The sequence below is a fragment of the Aulonocara sp. 'chitande type north' Nkhata Bay genome, linkage group LG11 (assembly GCF_057382095.1).
Source record: "Aulonocara sp. 'chitande type north' Nkhata Bay isolate Kocher_YH1m ecotype deep benthic linkage group LG11, A_spYH_male_GT1.1, whole genome shotgun sequence".
Taxonomy (NCBI): Eukaryota; Metazoa; Chordata; class Actinopteri; order Cichliformes; family Cichlidae; genus Aulonocara; species Aulonocara sp. 'chitande type north' Nkhata Bay.
Genome location: NC_141354.1, coordinates 32443673 through 32460511, shown reverse-complemented (window position 1 = coordinate 32460511; position 16839 = coordinate 32443673). Strand labels below are relative to the sequence as shown.

Genomic DNA, 16839 nt, shown 5'->3' with positions numbered 1-16839 from the left:
GCAGGAAAAAATTTAGCTTTATATATATATATATATATATATATATATATATATATATATATATATATATATATATATGTATATATATATATATTTCTTTTGTAGCCATTCCACCCCACCCTCACCCCTTAAAGACACACACACACAAGCTAAAAAAACATGTGCCTCAGTAACATTCTCACCATTGACAGAGAGAATGCTCACCTGATCATTTTCATCTTGTAAATATTTAGGTCAAGGGCGTTTGTGTGTGCACTGTTCATTCTGTCATTTTATCTAGTTCTGCGGATTAGTGTCACTCAAATAATGCACTCTTTTTGTGTGTAAACTGAACCGTGTAGATGCACTACGCACAAAGCTTTATTATGCCATGAGAGAAGGATGTAGGTCTAAGGATGCAGCATCCACATGTTTGTCTATTATTTGATATCTTGTAAAAATGACTTTTCAGTGATATGTCATTAAAAGCCTACATTTAATTCTGGTGTGTATCCATGTACGATGATTTATTTGCAATGTTATTGAATTAGAGTGTTTAAAAAGCATCTTATCTCTGCCAGCAGATCTTTACCTGAAATTATTCTATTGTTGAAAAAATTGGCAGCTTTTAGCTTTTTTTACATAACGAAAGCGGTAAGTCTATTGTGAGAAATGGGTGTTTCAGTTTGATACAAAACGTAGCCTTGTTGCCTCACTGTAAGACCGCAAAGCTACAGCTGGCACTCAGCCACACAGATGTACATTTGTGTTTTTCTTTTCTGTGAAGTTGAATGATTATGTGTACAGAAGAATGCTGGTATGACTGCCTTTTATTTATTTATTTATTTTACATTTTTTTCCAGAGCCACGTGTACCACATACAAAATTACAAATAATCTATTTAGTTAGACATTTACTGTCTTTTTCCTTCCTCCTTACCTGCATACATAATTTTTAATGCTGACTCTCTGTTCACAACACAATATTCTCCCTGAGTGTGAGATAAATGTTAAATAATGAACCCTCGTTTCACCTTAGCACTCTTCAGAGACTTGCAGTAAATTCACTGGACAGAAAATAATTTTGTTTGTCTAATGCAGTTGCCCAGAATAACCCAGAAAAATGGAGGACAAAAAATGATAATCACGTGTATGAGCAGAGATTTAAACCCTTTTGGATTACCTCTGCATGTCTCAATCTGTTATATAGGTCTGTCTGGCGGGTGCTATCCTCCAGCCCAGCTTGGCCCGTCATATTATCTATTTTAATACAACTATGTGCTCCCATTGGACAGAAAGCCAAAAAGGCAGATTAAAGTGGTGTTTATAAGTCACTCCCCTCATGACTGGCATGCTCACACCACTGAGAACACCGTGGTCTTTGCTCTTAGTTCGTTTCAGACTCCTCTATTCTTAATGTAACTATGGAAACATTTCTTTACAACATAAGGTGCATTTTAAATTTATGACGTTGGTATTTATTTGACACTACCCTTAGTGACACGGGAACAGGCTTAACACCCAGACCATCTAAACTACAACCAACTAACAAAAGTCTCAAAGCAGAGTACTGGTTTTTTATTATTATTGTTCTTTATTTTTATCTTCAAAGAGTGAAAAGTCAAGCTCCATTAATTTAGAAAACACTTTTATCATGATGTTTTGTTGGGGCTGATATTCTTAACTATTTCAGTTTTGATTTAAAATTGGCTTTGTACCCTTAACTGCTGTAATTTTCTCGTTTTATCAGGTGTGACTCAGTTTCAATTGTCCTAGTGTGGACATAAACGGTCTCTGCAGCCCTTTAGATAAAAGACCCTCAGAAAAGAAAAGAAAGAGAAAGAAAGAAAAGACCTCGCTGGCAGTATTACTCTAACTAAATTGAACATGATGCTACATTTTCAAACAGAAAAAGGTGGCTTAAGGCAGATAGCAGGCTTTTTTGATATGAATGAATTTCTAATATGATTACTCCTTATGATGATTGCATACTAGAAAAAATAGTAAAACTACATTGTATAACAAAATGCTGTTACCACAACCAGATATTTTACTGCAAGATTTGCTATTTCATTAGAAAATGAACAACAAAGCTTTATATGTAATACTGACATGCTCAATATGAATATTTTTTCAGGCTTTCTACACACGTTTCTTTAAAGAACTGTTAAAACATTGAGTGAGTAGCAGTCAAAACGCAGGCATCAGCTCTGTTTATTGATGTTTTGTCCATGTAACTCATAGCTTTTTTATGCTGCTGAAGTAAATTACTGTGCTGACTGTTTAGTCACAATTACTAACTCTGTTTGATCACTAAACTCGTAGATGTTCTTTTATTTTATGTTCTATCCTGGTCTTATCCCAGCGCAACACAGTTGAAAAATGTTGGTGGCACTATGAAAATAAAGTCAAGTGAGGGAATCACCAAAGCTTTCAGGCCTAATCCTCTTTAGGGCATCAAGACTTGTACCAAATCTCATCACAATCCATTCAATATTTTAGATTTCTCGCCACACTGGACTGACTGACATTACTGTGCTGTGGTGTGCAGGATTTTTATTTCACCTGCTCAAAGAACTAATGAGCAATGCTATCAGTAATAATACATTACAGAATTTTATGTCACTTTATTACTGTGATATGAAATAACCAAACAAGACTGAAAGTATTCAGTATTGCCTGTTTCCACTGTTATTCTGCAGTTACTCCTACTGCAGAATAGAATAACAAGCATACTGTTATTTACATCACTAATCTTTAAGTGTTTCGTAACACTCTCTAAATAACCATTTTGCATCATTTAGCTTGAGAACCTTTGAACTAAAAGGGAAGAATTAAATTAATTACAAAGAAGACATAGGCACATGCACATACTCACACAAGGTATTTGCTAATTTAATACTAATTTACATGAAACTTTAAGTTTTTCAGATCAAGTTTTAATATGCTTACTTTTAAAGCCCGATCATTATACCTATGTAAACAAGTGCTTAACTAGATTCATTTTAGTTGGTGAGTTTTATTTAATGGTAATAAAATATCTTTCAATAATTTTCATTTTATTTTAATTAAAAAAGATTTTAAATAATTAATAAGTTATTAAAATGTCACAGTCAGAAATCATTGTTATTTACCACGACTACAAACTGTGTTGTTAACTGGTTGCTTCACACATTAATGGACTGGGACCCTTTGATGCAGATGACAGTGTTTGAAATATCTATGTGACAGTTTTAGGCTTGTTGTCTGTCCAACCATGGAGAAAACAAAATGAGCAAGCAAATTAATCATACTATCTGTTAAAGGTTAATTCATTATCATTAAATATCAGATTTATCTTGCTTCTGTAAATTGTGTTAACTGTAAACTGCAATTTGACAGAAAGACGGTCTTAAAACTGACAGGACAGCCTTGTTGTAATCCTTAGTTTTAAGTAATTCCCAAAAGGTTGATTCTGTTCAGCGTTTTCAATGAGAGAAACGTTTCCTCACTCTTCCAAGTGACTTCTTCAGTATTAGTTTGAATTAATGAAACCAAGACTAAAAACCCTGCTTTTGGCGCCATCTGGAGGTTGAACATTATACACCCAAATAAACGAGTACATGCATTATTTCATTGTTAAGCGAGGAGATTTGTTTAACAAACACATAAGGGTTTATTGTGTTAAATTGCTATTTGATCAGTAAGGAGTGAAAGCATAAAGAGTGGGAAACCAGTTAGCTAACTGTAATCTAGATACAGTGCATTACTGATACCAAAGCGGAACGCATGCCTCAAACAGACATTTTTTTCCCCTCCATGTCATACATGAATTGAGCCTCTGGATTTGCAAATATGTCTAGATTTGAATTGGTTTGTGGCATTTTCATGCAAAGCAAGATGATGTTGCCTAATTTGTATTATCTAGTTAAAGACTTCTTCCATGAATCCAGATCAAGACTGAGATCTGGATCAATTCCATAAAGTACTCACTTTGAGCTTGGGCCAAGCCCTACCTTTAGTAAATATTTCATGCAAATTTAACCTTAACTATTAACCTTAATCTTACAAAAATTGCTGGTGGATCCATTAAGGATAATAATAAGTAAACATACAGACCAAACACAGTACCGTACAATGCAAAATATGTTGCCATTTGATGGTAAGCTGTTGTGGCCTGAGTGTCCTAAGTTACGTATGTTGTGTACAGTCTATCTGAAATCTCCATATGCTTTTAATAACCATAAACATAAAAATAATAAATAAGTAACTAATCCACATATGGATCAGAATATATCCCCCATGTGCCCCTGTGTGAATTCAATAAAAAAAAAAAGCCAATTATGAATGAGTGTGTAGTTGATCTTCCATTAACAAGTGAGGGTGACTCTCTGACTAAGCTCAAAGGCCTTGATTATAAGGGGTTACACAAGGAGACAGTAAAGGCCTTTGAAAGAAGTTAAAAATGGTAAATTGCCCCCCTAGTGGGCGGGATTTCAGAGGCTTGTTTCTTCCAGGATCCACCTGTGTGCCTCATAACGTGCTTTCTCAGTGAGGGAAACACAGGAATGCCTCTAATTTGTTTCTCAATGTGCTATCCTGCTGATTTCCCTCCAAGGAGCTCACTGCTCATAGAAATTTCTCACAGAAGCCCAGATGAAGGTTTAGATAGCGCCTACAGAGAACGATTTTATGAAAATGGAAGCATCTGTTTAGTTGCCTACACTAAGAGGCATTCACCATTAAGAGTGGTTCAGTTTTTCAAATTTGAGTTAGCTTCCGTAATGCAAGCGCAGCAGAGTAAACCTGCTGATTCATTCTTATTCAGGCACTCAGGCAATTTATGGAGACATATTGATTAGATATTACAGTGAGGAAGTTGCTGAAATATCATCATTGGTTGATGGTAAAACTTGATATTTTTTCTGTTAAACTTCCAATCCCAGACATTTGGGGTCTCTCTGATGGTTGCTATGGGTTTCTGGGTATCTTGGGTAAAATATATCAATAGTGTCAAGGTTCGAGTTTTTGAGGAGGAGACAAACGACTGCATGGTCCTCAGTAGATGTCAAAATAGTGGTTTTTATTATACACATCTACATGTGGGGAAGATGAGCATCATAAACCTTTCAAAGCTGATCTCCCCCGAACAACCATGTCACAAGGCTTTTATTGCAATGATGACGTCAAATCACATGATAAGTATCAGTCAGTTGTCAGAACTCAAGAAGTTCTTCTTATATGGCCTCCAGATGTTTCCACTCAGTCCAGCACTCAGAGAAAACCAGTGTGTGCGGTGTGTATATCTATTCGTTTCGATTGTGAGTGTGTGTATGTCAAACAGGGAGCATGTCCTGAGACGCCCTCACAGTTCTCCATAAGTGTGTGCGTATCCTACATGACTATGTAGGTGCGTGTAGTGTGGACTTAAATGTGTGTACTCTGTGTAAGTGTATTCAATTGTTGTCCAAAACCAAATATGGGGTTGTCTTTAGTCGGCCTCAGTTTTGACAGCATTACATTGGAATGTGTGGGGAGTGTGTAGTGCATGTATCTGCAGACCTCTTATTATTGCTCAGTTTAACATAGATATAAATCAAAGATTATTCTGTCAACTGATTCGACAATGCTAAATGATTGATTAATGATAGTTCTGACTATAAACTGTCACCATAAGAATACAAAATAAAATATCTCTTGTCCACACTAGGCTTTTAAAGAAAACTCATTAAGTGAAAATGCTGACTCTTTTGCAGAATTATCAACCTCAAGGAAATCCTCTGCAGACATGTAATGATCATGTTACAATGCCTATAGGTGCATAATAGACTGGAATTAAAATTAGGTTGCTTATGATTAAGGACGTTTGAATAATTTAGTTTGCCATATATTTAATTGGCATTAGAACATTTTCAAGGCTGTACGATGACACAAATGTGCATTATACCTTTAAGAGATACCGTGTACGATTCAAAATATCTATGAAAATCATTTTTTATCAGCAACAGGTATAATGTGTAATGCCTACACGCGCCAGCTGTAAAGCAAAAGCGACGTGTTTGCGCTCGTTTTTGCACTCCGAGTTTTCATTCCAGCGCCCCTGCTGAAAGGCTGCGCTCCCCCCTGTGCCTTTTGTTTCTGAGGTGGAGCCTGATACCCCGACTTTACCAAACTGAATTGCCGGCGAAACAGACGGACAAGACAGGACCGGAACCAGCAGTCGTTCTCACGGCTCTGGGACGTGGCATATCTGGGGGGTCAGGCGGCTGCAAGGAAGAAGAAGGGTTTGGGGGAGCGCTTCGTACGGTTTAGTTAATTTCACAATCGACTTCACGCTACAGAGTGACGGGAAAGATGAATTATTTCGTACTGCTGTCGCTTTTCGCCACGGTTATCGTCGGAAAGTCACCTCGGCTGAAATTTGTTCTGCGTGGTAAGTAACTGCTGTAACCTTCATATATCGTGATGTTCTAATACATGCAGCAAATTATTTTTAGGAGTCAAGAATGTTTTGTGTTCTTATTTTGTGTACGGAATGAATGAGTGAATACTTGCACTGCTGGAGAGATGGACGGATGAGTGGATGGAGGGATGAGCAGATGTGAGTTATGTCATGGGGTAATGCACCCGTTTTTCAGTACTTCCTATTATCTTTTGTTTTCCTTTAATTGAAAAAAAAAAAACCCTGCACACATAAAGCCAATAAAAACAGGGCTACCTCTGGATTAATCTCTGAAAACACCCCCTCCCCCCCGATGTCCAAGTAGTAAATTACGCGCTCCGCCGTTCAGGCCCTGCACACATGTCCCCGGGCTATAATAAGACGAGCACCAAGAAGAAAGCGATTTTTTTTCCTGTATAAATCTCAGTTTTAACAACTGTTAATCTAATGTAGGCCTACTGAAATCAGTTTCTTTGTGTTACCATTTTTTCAGGTTTCTCCGTGAGCACGGTCTGTCCAATCTGTATAAATTGGATATAATTTGTGCAACTCGTGCCTTTCTATCCGTCTTTTTGCCAACTTGTGTGTTCCGTTTATCTCAGAGCATTACAAGTTAGCGGTGTGTTCGTGTCTAGTTTGCATAGACTCTTATTTTAGTGGCTGTCCCTCCATATCTTCACATCTTCCGGACGCACAGAGCGGAATAAAACCACAAGTGCTTAAAAGCAATATTTCCTCTGCCAAGAGGGGGAACATGGCGCCTTTCCCCCCCTAACGCACGTCAAGGCTGTACCCTTTAAACACCCGTCTGCCGCCGCCGAAAAACATCATTACTGTGAAATATGACTCTTTGGAGGTTGGCACAGTCACTGTGCCTCCCGCGTCCTTGCGGAGCTGCAATGCGGGACACGGCAGCTGCTTCACACTGCAGAGGAAGGGTCCTATTCAGTGAAAAAGAGAACTGCTTTAGTGTAGCAGACAAAATAAATAAATATATCCTATATGTGTACACATGTACAGAAAAGCCAAGATGAGGACAGGGAGTGTGGAGCAACGAATGGAAAATTCCAACCCGCCTCCTTGTTATCTATTCCACTCACGCCTTTTTACACCTCACACAGTCCTCTAATATATTCAACAATCAATAGAGATGGGTGCTGTGTGTCAAGGTATTGGTATCTCTAACCCTCCCCGCGGATGTACAAAACGCACAAGATGACGGCCTGGACGTGCGTGTCATATCAATCAAATTCATTGTTACGCAATTTCAGGGTTAGCAATGAACGCCTATCCTTAGGACACACAAATCCAGAGACACACACAATTACACATGGAACACTGTCAGAGGAAATCCATCAAAGGCGCAGTCTGAAGCTTCAGCACCTCGGACAGCTCCGAGGTGCTCTAATGGTGAAAATATTCTCATTTTGTAGGCGTTTGCCAAATGAGGACATTAAACAGGGTTTCATACCTTCACAGAGTTGTTTGAAGGTTATAATCTTTCTTTTTCTTTTTTTTTTTTATAGATTAAAATAGTATTTCCTTTAGTGGTTAAGATAGGAGCTGGTGCTTTTGATTACGATATTATAGAAGCAAGGGTTGGAATTACTTTGCATTCATTTGGTATAGACTACACCTTTGTCCAAGTCCATTACAATAAGTGCATTCAAGCTAAGCACAGCAAGCTTTCATCCAAACTGTAAATATCTCCCCCCCCCCAAATGACAAAGAGGATGCAGGTACAATACATTTGAATTTTATGGTGGTCATAATTTTAAGTTGTGGTTTTTAGAGTCTTGACCCTAATTAATTTAATTTGGCTACACATTTTCGATATCCATATCTCAGTATGAATCAAAGCAATGCTACTGCCCAATAAAATACAGCACCCAGAAGGATCTTTAGGCCGAAGAATGGTAAATAAATGGTAAATGGCCTGCATTTGAATAGCGCTTTTCTAGTCCCTAAGGACCCCAAAGCGCTTCACACTACATTCAGTCATTCACCCATTCACACACACATCCACACACTCTTAAGTAAAGTTAAGAAACACCTCTTTAGAACAGTCACTAAAATCAGTCTGTCGATATGTTCTCCATTGTTCTCTTTCTCTTTTTTGTGTGGATGTGTGGACTACCAAGGATGATACAGAGAATTAAACGACTAATAAATCATCATATCCAGTGCAATTATAGTATAACTTACATGTTTTTTTGCAGAGTGCTGTAAGATGTTAATATGCCAACTGTGTGAAAAATAATTGGATTGCTTTTTTACTTAAGAGTGGTCTTTCTGACTAGCTGATGATTCTAAATTGAGGAGTCACTCTATGTTTTCCTCTGTTTTTAACAACAACTACTAACAAGTTAAAATGATCAAATTAAAGGCCAGTTTAACCAAAGCAGCTGGCTGAAATATGCCAAAAAACAAAGCAGAGGGAAATTGCAGAGTAGCATGATAATGCTTTGTGAGCTGTACATAAAAACTACAGTTTATTAGGTAGACCTTGCTCGTACAGGGTTGGACACTGTTTTCTCTAAGCATAGATTCAACAAGGTGTTGGAAACATTCCTGGACATGCAAAGGAACAATAGGAAGGCTGTTGCCTTTAAATGATTCTAAATAGATTGTAAGGGGTCCAAGGTGCACCAAGAACATATGCTCAAGAAAGTGACACCACCATCAGCAGCCTCAAATGTTAATATTAGACAGGATGATGGTGGTTGTGGTGTAATGGTACTTTTAAGGTTTCATGTTGTTTATGCCAAATTCTGACCCTGTCATGGTCCTGCATCATTGCCTATTATTTTGAACTAATTTACTGTGTCATTTCTGTTTATTGATAAATATGTTCTGTTTCATTCTTAGTTTGCTTATTGTTGAAGTTTCCATCTTGTGTATTTCTTTGTTCTTTTGAGCCTCAAACCATTATTTCCAAATTATATTAGAGTTTATTTTTTGTCCTCAGTATTTCTTGTAACATCTTGTCATCTCCCCTAGGTTTGGTTATGGTTCTCACTTTCTGTTTTATTTTGGTTGTTCCTTGTTTCTAGTGTCTTTTGTTGGGTTAATTCCCCTCATGTCTCATTGTCTTTCATTATTAACACCTGCGTCTCATAACCCAGCTGTGTTCACTTTCCTTAACTGCTCTCTTTTTGCTCATTTTTTGTCTGCACTTAACCTGCACTTGTGTGCTCCCTGTAAACTCTGGATTCTATTTTCCCTTGCAGATTTTGTATTTTTTTTGGACTTTTTCAACTACCTTATCAAATGTCACTATTTGGGTCCCAATTCCACACTTCATGATAGCTGTTAGTTTAACTTCCTGTTACCTTCCTGCATTCTGACCATCCTCCTCTGACATTAAAAAGGAATCTTTGTCCAGAGAACTGCAGCTCACTGGATATTTTCTTCTTTTTTGGACCTTTCTCTATAAACCCTAGAGATGGTTGTGTGGGAAAGTCCCAGTAGATCAGAATTTTCTTAGATATTTAGACCAGCGCATCTGGGATAAACAAAAATGCCATGTTCTTCCCAATTATGATGCTCAGCTTCAGCAGGCATCGTGGCCATGTGCATTGAGTCACTGCCATGTGATTGGCTGATTGGATTATGAGCAGTGAACAGGTGTACCCACTCATTAGTGTGTAATGCACTAGTGAGTGTACAGCACATTACACATAGAGATTTAAGCCAGATATTTATGTAGAATAGTCATAACAGCAGCTTTAATATCATATCAGTAAAGCAGAAACCATCAATATTCACCCACTGTTTTGTTTGCACTTTTTTGTTTAATTGGGGAAAAACTGTTCTGTTCTCCTCACTTCCTTAAGGGACTGAAACATAATAAGGATTTGGAATAAGGTTAACAATAGTTGTTGTTTTTTTTAAAGCAAGCTTAAGCCATGCTTTCCTTTATATTGTGTGTACATACCTAATGAGTGACAGTCACATTTGGCAATTACATAAAATGCATATATTGGCAAAGTAGGACAAACAGAGAAATCAAGAGAGAGGAAGACAGCCAGCAGCAAAAGAGAGTGAACACAGAAAGATAATTTTAAAGAAACACCCTGAGAGAGAGGAACAGCTCCTCCTCTCAAATATAATTTGACATGTACAGCATCTTAAATATCAGACAATTTCCCAGAAGTTCAGCGATCTTTTGTGTTGACCTTTCTCTTGGAGACTTAAACACATCAATACAAAATACTCTTGAACTATGAGTCTTATGGATATTCTCTTGTCATGTTAATAATGTGAGACGTTGAGATCCACCTTTTAAAAAAAACTGAATTAAAAGCTTTTATGCAAGTAAAAACAAACAAACAAACAAACAAAAAGCAGCAAACAGAAAAGCTTCAAAAGATCCCTTACCTTGACTCTGCTGCTATCTGTCTTGCTAATTTTAAGACGCTGTTAAATAAACAACTGTGTTCTACTCTTCTTTAATGTGCACATTTTATTGCAAATAGAACTTAGCTTCTTTAAAAGTGACTCACTAATATGAAAAAAAAAAGTATTACATGCTCCTCCAAGAAGTTAAGTCTTCAGCCACTGAGTTTAATGAAGCTTTTTTTAAGCAACCAGCTAAAAAGGTTGTTTTTCTTAGTTCCTGGAAAGCTGACCTTTTGAAAATTCACGACTTCCAACCAGTAGTAATGATTAAGTGTCTGAGTAAAGAAAAAGGAAAGATACACACTGACACAGAACAGCAGAGAACATTTAGGAGCTCAGATTACACCCAGATGTGTCTGGCTCTTTGAAAAATTCTGTGGAGACATGGAAAAAGATGCTGTTAATATGAATGCACAATATGTTCCTACGCTCTGCTTTTGCTCTCGAGGCAGGCCACAGACACTCATATTCAAAAATGTTTTCTAATAAAGGATAGGTGGGGGAGGAGACTACCTGTAGTATAATTATGTTAACCCCTTAATGTCTAGTGTATCGTGTTTAATACATTAGTTTTGGTGGGCTTTTGAGACGTCTGCATCATTAGTGTAATTAAAAAAATTGTACAATACAATTTTATTCAATAAACAGAAAAAAAGAAGCTAAGTGTAGTGAATATGGTGCAAATTCATGTTCTCAATTATTATATACTTTGTATATTTGCCTTCCAAAGAACTTTTTGTGTGACAATATCTCCATCAAATGTTATAACACAACCCACGAATAAGGTGCAAGTACCCTGTACTTACATGCATTTTCCAGGCAAAAACTCAGGTTTTTGCAGGAAACAGTGAAACAATTACACTGTAAAACCTACAATAAAGGCGCAAATACCCTACTTGCATGCAATTTGCGAGCAACAAGGTGCAAGTAACCTGTACTTATGTGCGATTTGCAGGCCACAAATCAGGTTTTTGCAAGACACAATGAAACAAGTACACTGTAAGTACCCTGTTCTTTCTGGGGTGTGGGACGTGTTCGAGAGCGACTAAGGTGCATGAAATTTGCAGGCAACAAGGCGCTAGTACAACGTACTTATGTGTAATTTGCAGGCAACAATTGAGGTTTTTGCAGGATACAATTACGCTGTAAGTAACATGCATTTTCTGGGGTTCAGGCCTTACTACGGAGTCACTTAATCTTGTCTAATTTCCAGGTATTTTACAGGGAAAGAGTGTGAGGTTGAGCATTTTTATAAATCTTACTTTATGTGCATTTTTTGTGATTTTGCCTGCAGCTTGGTTGGCAGTGATGAAGCCCAAATTGGGCAGGCCGCTGTTACCGTTGCTCTTAGTTTAATTCTGCAAGTACACAGTTAGATTTCACACCTACATCTCTGAGGGCCATGCATCTTTAGACTGTCTAGATTAGGAGAAAAAAAAAGGTGAAGGTCAGATTGAGTGCAGAGATGTAGACACGTAACCAGGGTAAAAGTCATTATACAGAAATAGGAGAGGGATGTTAGTATCCCAGATGCGACCTCGTCTGACCATGGGAAGTGGAATGACAAGAGGTTGTGACCAGCCCGTCCACCAACAAGGGAAGGCCAAGTCTTAACCACGGCCTCTCCCCAAAGTTTTTACCAATTAGATGAACCCACAATTCAATATATAATCCTGTGTAATGATAAGTTAGGTTTTCACTTTCAGGAAGTCGGCTACAGCTAACTGCTTGTAGACTGTGGTTTTCTGCCAGAGGGGGAATCCATGTACATGTTTAAGTATTTATCTGCTTGAGGCAAATAAATACTTAAAGACTGAATTGAGACTACCTCCCACTTTTATCTCAGAAAAAAAAAGAATCCTCAACAAGAGATGCAAATTGTACTTTAAATTATTTTAAATATCATAGCAGCCTAAGTAACTACTGCTTAAGTAATTTTCTGCATAATTTCACTATTCAACTGACTTCATATATTACCTATAAAACAGTAATAATCACTTTTCTCCATTTACTATTGGAAATTATACTTTGTTACGTACAGTCAAACTTTGGAGAGCATAGGCATCATCTGAGCATATAAACAATACTTACACTCAGAACAACCATGGAATTCACAAGTATTTTTCTTTTCAACTTGGAAAATGTCTTTTACTTTGTGACTAAATGTCCAAATCTTTCCTCTGACTGTCAGCATATTTTTGCAGAATCTCCCCAATTAGTAGAAAACCAAAACTTTCTCAAGTGATTCCCAACTGTACGGACAAAAACTTAAGATTAAAAATAAATCTTTTTCATTATCATTTGGAGACCCAAAAAGTACAATGTGCAAGGCTAAATCATATATTTTATTTTGGCTTTTACAAACAAGCCATTACTACTACACTTACTGGCCACTTCATTAGGTTTACCTTGCTAGTACCTTGCTGGGCCCCCTTTTTCCTTCAGAACTGCCTTAATGATTCGTAGTATAGTTTTAACATGGAAACATTCCTCAGATATTTGTTCACCATATTGACATGATGGTATTACACAATTGCTGCAGACTTGTCATCTCCACATCCATGATGCAAATATCCAATTCCACTACATCCAAAAGGTGCTTTATTGGATTGGACTTGGTGGATGTCATTTAAATTCAATTCAATTTTATTTATACAACACAAATCACAACAACAGTCACCTCAAGGCGCTTTATATTGAAAGATTTAAATATAACACCATAATTCTTAGCGCTTCACATAATATGAACCCAATAAGATAGTGTGGATAGTATGTGGTTTAAACTGGGACTTAAGCCTTGTTATTAGATGGAACATAACATGTAATAATAAATATTGCATATTCTTATGATAATATTTAAAATATATATGTATATTTTTGTACATCAATCCAATACAGCAAAGAGAAGATTAACACATTCAGATCTGTGAGGGTCACTGGATTTGTGACTGGTTAAATCCATAAAACAGATCCAGCCTGTGTAAATATTATTTGTCATATGGTATTAAAAAAAAACACTTCAAAAACCTTAGAAACACTGCTCTGATGTATTGTAATGCATGATTATATATAAGGTCCAATTACTTATTTATTTTTTTAATCAAGCAAAGACGTGCCCACAGTTTTAGCACTGTACTCTCAGGGGAAACATTTTAGACCATTAGCTAAGGAAAACCACACTTAACTGAAAACTGATAAAGCTACTGTTCTGTTTTATGGTATATTCAGATTATGCCACGTAATAATCAGGAGGAAAACAACTCTGAGAGATTAATTATTGTTTTAGATCTTCTACACTCTTTATTCTTGTGGGGTGCAAAGTGACCTTCAACAACAACGGCTACGCTGCTAATAGGAAATGACATCATCTGACTGGTGGCTTTCATAAAAAACAAAATAAAATAATAAAATTGTTGTGCTGAGTAGAGAAAGCTGGGTTTACTGAAACAGTGTCTCAGATGTGGACCAAAGGTTCCTAATTTTACATTTTTGGAAGTCCCCATATTAGAGAAGAGGATTAGGGCCACTGCATGTGGTAAAGCTGTATTTGGGTGAACACCTTTCAATTTTATTCTGATTTTTTTTTTTTAAATGTTTGCTGTTGTCCAATCCAAGAAGCTTAACTGTTTTTTCCTCTTTCGAAAAAAGAGTGAAGTAACATAGCCTTAGGAACCCGTTTTGCTTCTGTTAACTGCTAAAGCAAATATTCATACAAATCTATTGTGTTTATTCAAATCTGCACGCTCTTATGTCTGCCTTAAGACTATCACTGTGAAACTATACTCTAGTTTCTCTATAGCCCACTTCTTTGTATGTTTCTCACTTCCTTGTGAAGTACCAGGCTCATCAAGTAGATTACTGCCAATAAAAGCGGCCGCTGTTTCCATAGAAACTTGCCAGCAACCTGTATTGCTACCACTCACCACTACTGCATCCTGGTTCCTGCTATCAAACTCGATGTCTTTTTCACTTCAGGGATAAAAAGAACATCTAGTCTCTCAGAAGCATTTATGGGGGCATGATAGTTTTTGATGTAAAGCTTTCAGAGGTTTTTCTGAAGTATCTTTTAAGCAAATAAAATGTTGAAATATCTCCTGGAGCAAAGACTAATCAAAATGAAAAAGGATGGCTGCATGAGATGTTTTATACTCTAATATTTTGGTTCCATAGCATTCACTATCAGACACAGCTTTTAAGAACTCCGGAAAATCATTTGGTGCCATTCTTTATTTAAATTTGTCTTTTAACTAGTGGGTGCGGTTTTAATCTATTTCTAAACACAGGCACAGTTGCAGTGTAGGTAAGTGTGAGTCTGATTGGATCTGTGATTCAGAGATGCCCAAATGTACTTTTGATTCAACCAACAATCTGTGATAGGATTTGCCCACATGATTATTCTGGAGATTTCTGTGCTCCCACCAGATGCCCTTTTCCTCTGACACATAAGCAGGGTTGACTCACTGTTTAATGAAAAACCACAAAGGGCAGTACTACTGGATCAAGTGCTTTGATAAATCAAAGCATTCTTAGACAGTACTTTCTAAACTACTTTCTTGAGCTTTTGTTGCTGTTTTTGACCTTACAATAATACATTTTTCTATTGATTTCTTATGAATTGGAAACAGCTTTTAAAGTATGATTTGAAAAATCTACATCTCCTTACTTCTCTTTTTTATTCTTAATTATTTTGTAGTAGCTGTGGTATTTTAATAGTTCACAGGTAAAAAGACACACATAAGGAGGAAGGTCCAGAATTAAAAGTTGAATGTTTTCACACAAAAATCCAAGAAAAACATGAAATCAACCTTATAAGAGTTCTGCAAAGAAAACAGAAAGGGGAAGAAACTTTGAATGTGGCGTGGGTGTTTGTGCCAGATGGGTTGGTTTGACTTTTTCAGAAACTGCTGATACAGTTGAACCTTATTTCTCTAGGGGTTTACAGAGAATGGTGTGAGGGAGAAAATACCCAGTGAGCAGCAGTTTTATGGTGTTGTCTTGCTGTTGTCAGAGGAGAATGGTTAGACTGCTCAAAGCTGAAAGGAAGGTAACATTAACTCAAGTAACCACTCGTTACAGCCAAGGTATACAGACGAACATAGTTAAATACACAATAAAGCAGAGTGACACTGGGTTCCCTGTTCTCAGCTAAACCCAAAAACTGAGGCAACAAATTTGACAGGCTCAGTAGAATTAGATGTTATTTCAAATTTGCCTATTACCCGACTATTGTCTATCCCTTTATGACCACAGTGTGCCCATATACGCTATGATGAATTAAGGCCTTCCTTTGAAGGTAAAAGGAAATACAACGGGTAAACAAGAGGTGCACAAAACTGTACTACTGAATAATAACCAAGCATTAACCAAGCAAGAAAGGAGAGGAAATGATGGACAGCAGTAATAAGAATTCAAAAGCTTGACAAATATGTTTATAGCAGTAGGAACGGATTTTATTAAAAACTGAAATGTTTGCTGCTGTCATTGTTTTTTTTTTTTTTAATCTTTTACCACAGGGAGCATTTTAATTGTACATGTTAAAACATAAATTTTCATAACAAAAACAACAATGTACTCTGACAAAGCTCTCATTTGTTGGCTCATCCCTTTTATTTGTCCCTCAGAGCCCTCCAGGTTCCATTTCAACAGACCAGAGAACTATATCAGCATGTACCACCAGGAAGGGAGTGACACCCTTTATGTAGGCGGCAAGGCAATGCTCTACATGTTGACGTTCACATACAGAGGGGTTCGCGACCTGCAGGTACTGTTTGCTTTTAGCTGATTTTTCTGACTTATACCCAGGTGATTAAATAAAGTGGTTCTTTTAGGATGGTGTATTATTATGTATATTTTATTTATCTATTTTATTTTAGATATGGAACTGTAAAGTAAATATAAATGATAAGACAAACTGCCACATAAATACTTCCAAACCTTGACCCTGTCCACCACCTTCATAAGCAACTTCAGCAACTGAGTTTGGACGTGATGTCATTAAAGGTTGTATGACTCACAGCAGAATATTGATCTAAGTAGAGA

The 16839-nt window shown here is 37.0% G+C and overlaps 1 protein-coding gene across 1 annotated transcript in view; it reads left to right on the top strand.

The window, feature by feature from the left end:
* Positions 1 to 5977: 5977 nt before the first annotated feature.
* The window catches only part of LOC147319522 (semaphorin-7A), a 42700-nt gene continuing 31838 nt past the window's right edge, over positions 5978 to 16839 (top strand). The window contains exons 1-2 of the mRNA XM_086312192.1: positions 5978 to 6390; positions 16422 to 16561. Of these exons, the coding sequence (XP_086168318.1) occupies positions 6312 to 6390; positions 16422 to 16561 (219 nt within the window). The 5' untranslated portion in view covers positions 5978 to 6311. The remainder of the gene's footprint in view (positions 6391 to 16421; positions 16562 to 16839) is intronic.